Below are 12,966 nucleotides of genomic sequence, written 5' to 3'. Positions count from 1 at the left end.
AAAAGGCTACTGTTAACCTAGTACTGAGTGGTTTAGTTTTGTTCTTATTAAGTTCCTTCTGAAGGTTATGAAGTTTCAGAAATCTCTTGCACAGAGTTCCACATCACAAGATAAAGCATGGTCTCACCCTGGGGCAGTGCTGGCAAAGAGCTCAGAGGAGCTGTAACCAGGAGCTATAAACAGGAGCAGGAAGACCTCTGGAGCTGAAACCAACACCACATTTTTGACTCTCTGGACAGTCCCTCAGACACATTAAGAGCTCTGTATGCTGTTCTTAGAACACTTTCCTTGGTTTTTCTCCTTTTTTTTTTTTTTTGTTTATCCTGCAGTCAAACAGCTAAAGACAGCACAGCGGATGCTGTTCTAGCCTAGTTCATTAACATAACTGTTTCTAAATTTCACCTAATTACTTCCAGGCAAGCTTGAATGGTAATTCAAGTTCTGCAGATGTCACAGAATATAAATAGAAAGTAACAGGGGGCACAAATGGAAAGTGCTACGTAATTGGATTTTTTTCTGCATTAACTATGTGAAAGAAAAGTGCCAACCTCTGTTTTCAGAATCTTAGATGAATTTGTGTGAACACAAATAAATTCTACTAGTAAAATAAGACACATTTAATATTGAATAATTAACATGCAATTAGGTAACTTACTTTTAAGCCATGTTTCATTGCAGCATCCCAACAACCAAAGAGGAATACCTCAGGGGATTAACAGTGCCTCTGTGCAGTTTATTAAACACTTCAGAAACTAAGAAGTATATGGGTTATAATAAAATAACCTTTAAGCTTTGGCTATTCTCCATTATTCCTATCTCTTCCTAGGCACATTTATTTTCAGAGTATTTCCAATATTCTACACTGTCAATAGAAATATATTATGAAGTTTTTAAGTACTATACCCCAAACCAATTACAACAGTTCTCACATTTTACCAGTGATAACAATATAAATTTGCCCAAATGACACCAACTGAAATAGTCACAAAGCAAGAGAGCTGAGGCCTCACCATCCCTGCATTTTTGACAGTATTACTGTTACAACAAGAGAACAAAATTAAGAAATAAATCTACTGCTGGGCTTCAATCGTTAAGAAAAGTAACAGGTAACAAACTTTGTGTGAGAGGGGAGTAAATTACTACTGATTTTAGTATGAAAGGATTTTTTTTTACTTTCAAACAGCTATTTCTGCACTGTTATGCTACAGTTCAGGGTAAACCTATGAATTACATAAGAATAGTTTTAAATTGAATCACTCAAGAAAGACTAGTTTCAAAATTCTTACTCTGTTCTGTGCTTTAAAAATAGAGCAACAATAGTTTCTGCAACATTTTCAGTAATTTTCTGTATCATGTAGAGATTGAATTCACAGCTAAACAGACCACTTAGATTCAACAAACTGAAGAAAATATTTCTGGCAAAAATTAAGCTAGATTCTTAAACAAACTCCATGCACTATAATGGTATATGAATTTACTTTCTGAGAGCTATTTTAATGCCAGTCAGAACATAAAAGCTAGTACTGGACAACAGTACTACATCAATGTATTTTCATAATGAAGTCAGAAAATGGAATAACAATGTAGAAGACACTGAAAACAGTTAGTGAAAAGGCAGAGTAATTATTAGTTAACACAATGCCTGCAATTCTATTAAGTTATTGCCAAATGTCTTTATGAAGAATTAACTTTATGAAAATGTAGTTAATTAAGCTGATTCTATCTGGTGCTGTGCATGATCTGGTATAACTGACAATAGACACTGCATTTTACATTGAGCAGCTGAAGTTACTAATTCTTTAAATACTAAGAGGCAAGTGATTTAAATCTTGCATGCCCAAGAACTTTTTAATGCACAATCATAAAAAAAAAGGCCCAGGTCTGCCTACCTGAGAATTTAATATGAATTAAATAAAAGCTAACTATTCACAGTCCTTCACAAAAATAAATGCTGTGTAACTTACTGATTTAGCTACCATGATTAATTCACAAATCAAAGCAATTATTTTAAAACATAGCTTACAAAACCTATGCATGGAATATTTATGCATATTTATGTATATATGCAAATATTGCTAGATGGCAATTGACAGGTACATCTACATCTATATATATAAAATCTGATTTCATTTAAGATTGCTAATAATATGTATAAATGAATAAATCTTCTCAGCAACCTATGAACTGAAGGGAAATTAACAATTTCAAAAGACAGACTTTTTCAGCAAATAAAGTTGTCAAAATATTTCTAACCAATGCTTAAACTCAAATCAAAACTTCACAGCAGATGATACTTTAGGGAAGGTGGGGGAAGATTCCAGCTTTTTCTTATCTCTCAGAAGTGCTAATTTTCTATCAAGTGACCCAAATGACAAAAATATTTTACATTCCTCAGCTGAACACAAACTAATCGTGATTATGCACTTCTATACAGCAGAACCTGAAAGAACTCAACCTCAAGAAAAACAAGACACCTGATTGTGTGTAAAGACAGTATTTGAAATAGAATACAATGTTATTACTTAGAGGAACTGAGGTGATGTAAAAATTAAGTTTTCCTTAGATCCACAAACACATTTAAAAGCAAAAATTTTCACCATATTAAACTTTAAGGTTCTATGGAGAAATAATCTTAAATTTTATTACTAGATATTAAAGAAAAATAACATTTTAAAAAGACAAACTAAGTTGAGGACATTTTATATTAAGGGTAAATACTTTAAAACATGTCACACATTTACCATTTCAAAAACCATGAATAAATTTATGTCCTACAGATTTAATCTATTCTTTAGTAATTATGTATTCAGTAATATCTGTACTATAAACAAAGTTAAGCTCCCTAAGAAGTGTAAAGTTAACAGGTGGATACAAAATCAGAATCTGTTCAGGGGAGGGTTTCCTGTTTGGTTAGATGGTTGGGGTTTTTTTGTGTGTGTCTTTGTTTTTTAAACTGAGTAGAAACCTTAATACTAACATGTGGGAAAAGACATAAAAGCAACCAGTCAACCACACAAAAACTCACCAACATCCATGGCAGTTTCCATGAAGCTTTTCTGCCTCGAGGCAAATTCAGCCAAGAGTTTCTGTTGCCTTTCTCTCGCCTTCTGTCGCCTGTGTGGAAGAAGGGGGAAGAAAAAAGAAACATACATAATGGAGCAAAAAAAACCCTTGAAAATGTCAAGCTCATTACAATTACCAACTTAAATAGTATCATTCCAAATTAAGGTTGATATAAAGGAATAATTACCAAGCCAAAAAAGGAATCTTTTGCTTTTCTTTCTAATTTAAAGAAATTAAGTATTTCTTTAAATACTTAAAAAGTATTTTAAAAAATTAGTGTTACTTTCTTTTGAGTCTGAAAAAAACAGAATAAAATCCTGTCCTAAAACACCCTTCAAAGGTGTTCACCACAGGATCTTTTGACAGATTAGGCCATAACATCGCAAGAAAAGGAACTCAAGACAATTATCTTGACATTTTTTAATCTGGGATTAAGCACATGGGATGAAAACCAGAGAACAGTGTCATTTGTACAAAAATGGGTACTTCTGTGAGAAATCAACATCTGCAAGTTAATAATAACAATAATAATAAAAGCCTACCTCACTCCCTTTTGACATCAAGCTTTTGATGGCACAGGAAACAATTATGAACAATTTATTTTCCAGCTAAGCATCCTCACAGTGGTTCCTTCTGCCTCACTTACACCCAAAATACTGGCCACCAACAGCTTTTATACTGGGATTTAAAGAACCTTGAGATTGCATCCAGATTAAAAACCCTTATCTCCCTGAAGCCAAGCTGACTTCACTAACTTTTCGTCATTGTTTGTCACAACCCTGGATTTATAAATGGAAAACATCAGAGACTTACTCTTGTCTATCCTTCTGTTTAAACTGTTGCAGTGACCTGTACAAGGGTGTATGACCAGCTATATAACTCCCTATATAAATATAACAGCAGTGGGTGGAAGAGTATTGATGGATGTAAAAAGATAAAGAAAATAGACATTAATTTTTCTTACTTTGACATGAGTTTAAAAATAGAGAAAATGGTAAAAGTGGAAGTGGGAAAACCAAACAAAAGCCCTATACCACAGCTGCTCACCACACAGAAAATGCCCTCAGCTGAGGGGGTTTACACAGCACCTCTACAGTGCAGCTACAGAAGTTCTAGCATAGCTACAAATTCTGTGCATCAGCATTTACAATGCAATTTTTCCACTGCTCAGAGATGATTCAGATAACTAACATGGGCTTTAAAACCATCACTTGGTGTCTGATACCCTGATGGGTGAGTCCTTCAAGTCTCAAGCATTGTCTGATTATCAGTGTCCTGGCACAGGAACTGGCATGCACAGGCCCAAGGCAGCTCATTTAGTGTAGCCTGCCATCCTGAAATGACTTGTTTGTAAGTCAAAGCTACTAATTTGTTTTCTTAAAGGCACCTGAAAGACCCAAATATCTCTGCCCATTTGTCTGCTACATTTTACAGTCACCATTTCTCAAAATAACTTCTATTTATGACATCACTAAGATTCATTATTCTGACGATCAGACCAGAGCATTCATTAGACTTGATTTTATTTATTTCTCCCTGGAAATTTCTCAACACCTCAACTAAAAGCAGAGTGACTGTAAATAGATGCATTTAATAAGAAGACATAAACAAACTCTGACAGATTCAGTACAGCTCAGTAATTTTCCATGATGGCCCATGGGAATATGACACTGCAACTGAAAAAATACTGCAAGCAGCTCAAGCTTGGTTCCAGTTCTGCATTTCAGTTTCTATGGCAACAATCCATTGCCTGAGTGATGTCATTATATGTTGAAGCTAAAAAGGGTGATTGCTTAACGTTCACAGTCTGCTCAGTCTTCACTGACACAAAAGTGGAATTGGAGGGAAAATTAAAACAATTGAAACAGTAAAAATTTCAGCCTGGCTTTATGAACATTGTCCCTCTATGGGTTTAGTCATTTCGGTTACCACAGTGTCCTTCAATAAACATGGGTCCACCAATACCATTAGAAATTTGAGAAGAAAATAATAATCACTCAGAACAACAAAAAATGAGAAACATTCTTTTTAACCACTGTTTTAGCCTCCAAATTTAACTGAAAATTTAGTGGGCCTCCAACAGATCCTTGTGGGAGGGATCCTTTTATAGAGGGAAAGGAATGACCTTACCCTTTACTATATGAAAAGTTACTTGTTTCATCCATGCCCCTGCTTCTCCTGTGCATAAATCTAACATTATTAAGTACCACATTAATGATTAGGTGTCCAAGATGTAGCTGTGTTTTATCTAAAGCAGCTATTCATTCTGGCTTTTTCTGATTAGCAATTTTACATGCTAAACTTTGATTATTTCTCTCATTAAATGAACCATTACAAGCAATGTTGAAAATTAAACTATTAAATAAACACTAGTAAGACAAAAATAATTTTACTTTGTAAAGTATGCAACATACAAATATATTAAATCTACTTGCCATATTCTTATGTGTTATTTTCCAGTACAGCGTAGGCCTTGGACGTATCAGAGAGATTTTAATGAGAAGTTTATTTTCCCGCAAATAAAATAGCAGAAAAATAAAAGTAATCCAGAAACCAACTAGTGTAGATGACTGCACTTCTCTACACAAATTTCTAGAACCGTAACTACATATTTGGGTTACAGAAACCCTTCAAAATACTACATGAACAAGTACTCAGTTGTCTTCTTGTCCACTCCAGCCTGTGTTCTCTACTTCAACTACTGTGGTAACTGTAGTGACCTGAATTCCCCACTTTGTATGCCCTAACCTTCTAGAACTGTGCACTTGCCACTTCAAATCCCATGCTCCACCCTTTTGCACCAGCCAAGCGTCAGTCTCTTCCCACTTTAGCCAACTCTTCCTTGCAGCTGTGTCTATGACATCCCCCAAACAGCAATCTCTGTCTCTCATACCCTCCAGACATTTGCATTCCTATTCCACATTCTCCTTCTCCTACCAGCTCTCAAGACTCTCATTGGTCCCCACTGAGGTTTTCTCTAAAATCCGCGTGTTTTCATTTGCTACTCTTCTCCAAGTATTTTTGTCCTGACAACACAGTTCTTCATCTATCTTCATAAGATCACTTGCCAGCTTGAGTCTTCCCACATCAACTGATCACTTGCCCTGGTGCCTTCTCTTTTTTCCACTGGTACACTGACCACAAGGTTTCTCCTTCCATCCCAGTCAAAACTACTCCTGGCATTTCTAGCTTTCACCTCTTTGTCAGCTCTAGCTGCCATCCCCTAGCTGATTCCTCTTCCACAGGACTCTCACAACACTGAAAGCCTACGAGAAGCAGGGTCTCTGCATTCAGTTTCAAAACTGCCAGTATTCTGGGGACTTTCAGGACTCATTATGTCCCAAATGAGATTCAAAACTGTCCAAACTTAAAAAAAAAACCCAGAACATATACCTGGCACATGAGTTTTCAGGCCACAGAATAAGAAAATACAAATTATATTTTTTTAAAATATGAATTCTTAAAAAAATGAGAATGTACTTTTAAAATTGAATGGGCCAGACAAGCAAAAAAAAAAAAAAGGCAAAATTATTAAACCCATATATAGTAAACAAAACCCCAAAACAATCATGTGCGATGTGAGTGAACAGACAACACAAATAAAATTCTAACTTATCTTCAGGTTAAACCACAAAAGCTAACACAATCTTAATTCTACACCTTTTTATGTATGAGTTTTATAAAATGGCAACATAAAGGGTGAGTATGTATATCACATAAAATTGTTATTTAAATTTTCCAATTTAAAGACTTAAAGTAGCAAGGTACAGATTTTTCCTCAATAACCATGTAAATATGTATATTCAAATCAGATAAAGAGAACTGTAGAATTAAGACTTATTCTTTTAATATGTAATTCATACAAAATCCTAAAGTGTATATTGTACAATAGATGCACATCATACACTGTCCTTCTACTGCCCCTTTATCTTGTTATTAAGGTTACCTTTCTTCTTTATCCAAAGTTTTCTTCTCTGCAGAACTGATCTTTTTTGGTGGTACAGGAGGTGTCACCTTCCTGCATATCTCTTCAATTATACGTTTATTCAATCTGCTCTGTACAGCAGCTTTCAGTAAAATTCTTTCTACTGCCGTCATTCCATCTCCGTGAGAATATCTTGGAATTTCTGGGTGGATTAAAACATCCACATCATCCAGCCATGGGGGATAGTAAGAGTTTTGTTTTCCTGAGAGTTTGTGATGCAATTTAATCAGCAAAGACAGTATGCTTTCCTTGACTTCTAGGATGGCTGTGGTTAACTGTGGAGTTGCGCCAGGTGCTGACCATTTCATCGACGTTTTGGGCCGAACCACCTGATTTGCCTCGCTGGTGTTCCGATTGATGATCTCCTGAAATTTCTTTCTGCGTTCTGCGACCAAGCTGAACACTTGAGCTGTCCCTGAGTTCTTGGGAAAAAATTATCATGATTAATTTGCAAAAATATACAAGTATATATACAAGTATAAAGAACACACATTTCTAAAACTATGGAAAATATTTGAAGCTAGGAAGAAAAACATGAAACTTAAAGATTCTTTTCCACTCCAAAAATTTATTGAAAATTAGGATAGCAAAATACTAACCCTGCATATTGTATTTTTGTACAAGTCTGTTATATGCAACTGCACAAAAAGCCAAGTAACAAAGGAAAATATCCACACCAAAACAACTAACTACTGGTTTTACTCTAGTCTAACTTACAATTCTGTTATGCAAGTAATATTTCCTTAGTTTTTCTAGAATAGTAATCATTTCAGTATCTTTATGTTATTGAAATGCCTTCATTCACATCTACAGAACACTGTGGCACAACGTAACTCATTACATCACACAGGTGAATACAGGTGAGCCCACACATGCCCATGGACATTGTGCATTTTATCTGGATTTTATTAGGTAAGATCCAGAAGCCACATAACCAGTTTGCCAGCAGAACTCGCTATCCAGGACATGTGAGCATATGAGTGCAGTTATACTAATGACAGAGCCCATTTAGATCTATCTTACTCTCACTTGCAGTACCAAATTAAGGATACATATACCAAATCCACAGCAGAAAGATATTTCTCCAAGGTTTTAACCATGAAATTCAGCACACTAACATCTTACCCTCTCCTCCTCAGAAGGCTGGACATTTTTAAGAGATACCAAATATAAAAATGGAATTCTGACCATCATTTCACCTACCTTCTTTATGTTTTAATCTATTTCATGCTATCTCCCTACTTTAGATTTTGTCTGTTTTTCCGACATGAATGCGAAAGAAACATCCACTGAACATGCCACATCTGGCACACAGCAATCTGATGTGCTGTCTACAACAGATACAAAACCAATGCTGACACAGAGACTGTATCATCTACTGGCCATAAATCTTTCCGTTTCCATGACTTCATTGTTTGTTTTCACAACAACAACAAAAATTTGCTGTTAATAATTTCAAAAACACTTTCAATATAAGGTTAAACTTACCTAGACTCAAGAAAGCTAAGACTATTCTACATTATTAAATGTTAGTAGTATCTTGGCAAGATCAAACAGGCCTAAACACAAAGCTCAAGCAGTAAGCTACCAATGGCATTTTATATTTGATAGGAAGCTTTTATTTCCAAATACATATAAGTCTACCACCTAAGATTACCATCAAGAACATGAAAAGAGCATAAGCCCTTGCAGTATGAATTAAAAGGAAATTTAGGAAAATTAGAAGCTTCCACTGAACATTAAGGTGAGCACAATTAAAGCATGTTGCTAGTTAATCGCTTAGGAGAACAAACTGCACACAGATCTACCTCTCTCTGGAGGCTCTTCCGCCTTGAACTCTGGGAGATTGAGGACAAAAAAAGTCATTAAATACATCATTTGGAAGGAGGTATCATTTGAAATAATTTCTATTTCTGCTATCAGTAGATATAGGAAAAATATCCAAAGGAAAAAATATCCTGAGGAATTCATAAAAACAGTAACAAAACTAACAAAAATGCCAACACAGGCAACAATCTGAACTAACCTAGAGAATCTGGTATTTGTATCTACTTACTTGTGATGAAGCTAAACCATCAGAACTTGTACTTGCAGGTGGTTCTCTCTTGACCTCAGGAGCAGTTTCTGGTACTCTTACTCGGACATAGTTAATGAAGTGCCGCATGTTAGAAACCAAATTACTACCTGGAAACCAACTATCGTGGCAACGCTCCTGTCCACCTGCAGATTCCTAAAAAATTAACAAAACTGTGGTATATTTTCTCTTATCTAATTTCCTGTATTAAAATAATTTGTGCTGCTTTTGTAACTGTATTACAGAGGCCATAATACCTCCATGAGCTAGGAACGGTATGTTGAACATTATGTACCTCAACAAAGCTAATGTACCTTTTAAAAATTTTGATAACTAATGTGAGACCCATGAGGACCACAGGGCTGATAAATACATAGGTCTAAGTATTTTATTGGAATATAATCAAATACAGCCATTAGTGCTAGCTAGCAGAAGTAAAAGAAACTCCAGAGAGTCATCCTAAGCTGTACAATCAAAGATTAATATAAAAAAATCAGAATTAGGGAGAAGTCAATCTCTGGGAAAAAATGTGGCAAATTCTTAGTCAAAAAAGCAGTGCTGATCAGCTAAAAAAACTATGGTAATAGAAGGGAATCTGGAATCACAAAAATAATTACTCTTTATATTCAAATATCATTAAAAGTAGAATTTAAATTCTGACTTATGTATTTCTGAATATACAGATCTATATCAATAAAATGCTCAGTGATAAGGGTCTCAGGTGAAAATTTAGAGATTTTTTGACTCAATGATTTAAATCTTTTTGCACAATTTCTAGTACTAATTTACACAGTGGTAAAGATCTAATCAATCTGTGTTGTCAGACTACATATACAGAAATTGCTGAAAAACACAATAAGATACTGTACTCTTCCTCACAACAGTATGGTTTTTATTTTTTTATTAGTTGTTCCCCATATAAGTTAATAAAGATGCTTTATTCTAACTCCTATGGTAAAATCTCATTTTAAAGAATACTGAGTGATTAAAAATTACCTTTGTATTTTGAAGAAAATGATGGTATTTATTCTTACCTCTTCATCTGATTCTTGTTCAGGAGAATTTTCCAACCCTAGCTCAATCAAATATAAAACCATACAAAGCACATGCTCTGATAAATTCTGATGATCCATTAATATCTAGGTAGGAAAAGAGACACATCATAGAAGATTAAGGCTTCAGTACATCTAAACTTAAGAAAGAGTATATTCTGGATAACACATTTTGAACTCTTCAATTTGTGGATTTTTTTTTTGTTTGTTTGTTTGAAATTTGATTTTAAATTATTTTGAGATTTCGAAAAAACCTAATCTTTGATCATCACCACAATGTCTTTCCAGTCAAAGAGATTTGTACTTTAAAGCTATTACTAGTTCAAGCTGCAATTTACTTTAACATCAGAGTGACAGGTACAGCTGCACAGACACCACTACTGCCAATCTGCTCCCAGCCTTCCCTCCCCTTCTCATGTGATCAATCACCAAAGGCCTCACAAGGTCCCAGTCCTATCATCAATGCTGGCATAACTGGGAATACCACAAAGGTTAACATCAATTCAGCTCATAACCACCTTCACATATTTTTTTTTTTAGTTACAAATAATAAACTACCTTATCTTTAAATTAAAAAATGCCCATATCTTTCTTCTAACATAGCTTTCATTGCATTGAGAGAACCAGTACTGCTAAAATTAAAAACCAGGACAACTTTCCTCTTGAGAATGCTCTGAACTAAACAAAAGAAAATGGCAAAAAAATGCAAGTTACCAAAAAAGCGGGTGAGAAAAAAAAAGTTTAAAATTTCATTGTAGACAGGTGACTATATAAATTAGTATTTTTAGAGTGTAGCCAAGTAAAGTTTTAAATATTACTTCATTTTGAATTGATGAATTTTCTAAGTAGATAAAGCCATTAGAAACATCAGAGAGACAAAGTTCTTAAAAATAATATTGCTTTACAACAGCTTTTCTAAAAAGTGACTGAGGAGCTGATTTAATCAAGCCCAAACAAATCTGAGATGATAGAGGTTATTTAATTAAAAAGAGGACTTGGTATTCTGTTAATATGAAGAGCACATGTAATTGTACCATTTGGAATCAAAAGTCATATTGACCAACGCTTCTGAAAAGTTACATCACCAAATACAATTTACTGTTCTTCCACAGAAAGTCGCAAAAGCCAAGAGATATAATAAAGGCTGTCATCAATTGGCAAAATTTCACAAAGAGAGCAGGCATTATTTAAGCCAACCTACAAAATCGACTACTATGTATTTTCTACCATCCATAAATCTGGTGGGAAAGTATTTGATATTCCAGATAAAACAGCAACCCAGTAATGGCTAAGATTCTCAAGATTTAAGCCCTTGAAGGTTCTTAATGGATTAAGAGAAAAGGTGGCCAAAGATGCCCAAGCAAGACAGTTAAAGAGGATGCATTCCTTCCCTATAGTCTCCATTTTTGTTCCATGTCAAAACACTATTCGATCTTCTATGTAGTCCCAAGCTCTCCTTTCACCAGCCTTCCTGTAGTACAACAGATATTTTCTATTCAACAGAAATTTAACAGTGAAACGAAATATGAGTTTTAGGTAAGCTGGAAGCCCTTAGAAGAGCACAAATAGAAAAGTTTGCCCAGGAAAACTGCTACTCAAACAAAACATTTTTTATAGTCCCTCATTGCCTCTGCAGCACACTGCTTTGAAAACACTTTCTGAGTACAGATTCAAAGTCCATTTTCTCATTAAATGACTCTTCAAAACAGATGTGCTTCTCTTAAAGACAACAGCAAATTATCAAAGATAAAACCAAACATAACTTAAAGGCACCAATTAACCCTGAAAAACAGTTGCTATAACACTATCAAAAGTCAGAATGTATTTGGGAAATCATATTAGAAACAAATGAAGTTATAAGACTTATTTGACATTGAGGATTTAAAGCCATTAAAATTGTATATTTTTGAACAGCCACTGCTGATGCCTTAAAATTCTGAAATAGGAGCCAGAGGAACACCACTCATGCCACTGTGCTCCCTGAAAACATCATGGAAGAACCATCTGAAGGGCAACTCTGATGGTTAATACAGTGTTCCTCAAAATAGAACAGGATGTTTTATCCACTGGGGCACTGACTTAGTGTGTGTACATATGAAACAATCATTCATTAAATAATCAAAGTGGTAAGATAAAAATTCGTACTAGACTTGAAAAACAAATCCAAAACCAAAATTACTATATAAAATGGAACCTGACTATTCCAAATAAACTTTAAAAAATCATGCTTCTAAAAACTTCTGTAAAATATGTGGAAGTAAACCAATGCACTTAATGCAAATCACGACTGTACCTTGTAAAGAAGTGTGAAAAGCACAATGTGAAGAGTTTTACAGTGCAAAAGCTTTATGAGACCTCTGTAACTTGGATGTAGTGGTGTTCTCTTCTTGTAAGGAGGCCATGGGTTTCCAGGGAATTTGCCACTTTGCTTTAAGCTGTTGAAACAAATGTTAAATATTGAAACTACTGTTAAACACTGCAATAATGTAGAAATCTGCCAATGCTATAGATAAACTTTGCTTTGTGTACCTAAGAGTAAACTAAATAAAAATATATAAGACTCCTTCAAGTAAATTGTAAATTATTTTTAAACAATATCTCTGGTTAAGTATTTTATCTGTGATGATATTCACTACTATGCTTGTGGCCCTCCAGGGGTATTTTTAAATATTTATGGAAGAGTAACAGACTAAGATAACCAAAATTCTGATATTGCTTGTCAATTTATAGACTATTTACTGAAGAAGAAATCTGGGTCTTGAAAACAGATGAAGTGATTAGCATTACCAGGC

The 12,966-nt window shown here is 34.6% G+C and overlaps 1 protein-coding gene across 5 annotated transcripts in view; it reads right to left on the bottom strand.

The window, feature by feature from the left end:
* UBR3 (ubiquitin protein ligase E3 component n-recognin 3) overlaps positions 1 to 12,966 on the bottom strand; it is a 104,072-nt gene that overhangs the window by 48,764 nt on the left and 42,342 nt on the right. For 3 of the 5 annotated variants that reach the window (XM_077785034.1, XM_077785035.1, XM_077785038.1), the window contains 6 exons: positions 12,468 to 12,609; positions 10,157 to 10,261; positions 9,105 to 9,278; positions 8,857 to 8,886; positions 7,010 to 7,470; positions 3,026 to 3,114 (listed from right to left, as the gene is read on the bottom strand). In XM_077785034.1, coding sequence (XP_077641160.1) covers positions 3,026 to 3,114; positions 7,010 to 7,470; positions 8,857 to 8,886; positions 9,105 to 9,278; positions 10,157 to 10,261; positions 12,468 to 12,609 — 1,001 coding nt within the window. The remainder of the gene's footprint in view (positions 1 to 3,025; positions 3,115 to 7,009; positions 7,471 to 8,856; positions 8,887 to 9,104; positions 9,279 to 10,156; positions 10,262 to 12,467; positions 12,610 to 12,966) is intronic. The other 2 variants (XM_077785036.1, XM_077785037.1) reach the window with 1 other exon arrangement.

The sequence above is a fragment of the Lonchura striata genome, chromosome 8 (assembly GCF_046129695.1).
Source record: "Lonchura striata isolate bLonStr1 chromosome 8, bLonStr1.mat, whole genome shotgun sequence".
Lineage (NCBI taxonomy): Eukaryota > Metazoa > Chordata > Aves > Passeriformes > Estrildidae > Lonchura > Lonchura striata.
This window is presented reverse-complemented; position numbering and strand designations above follow the sequence as displayed.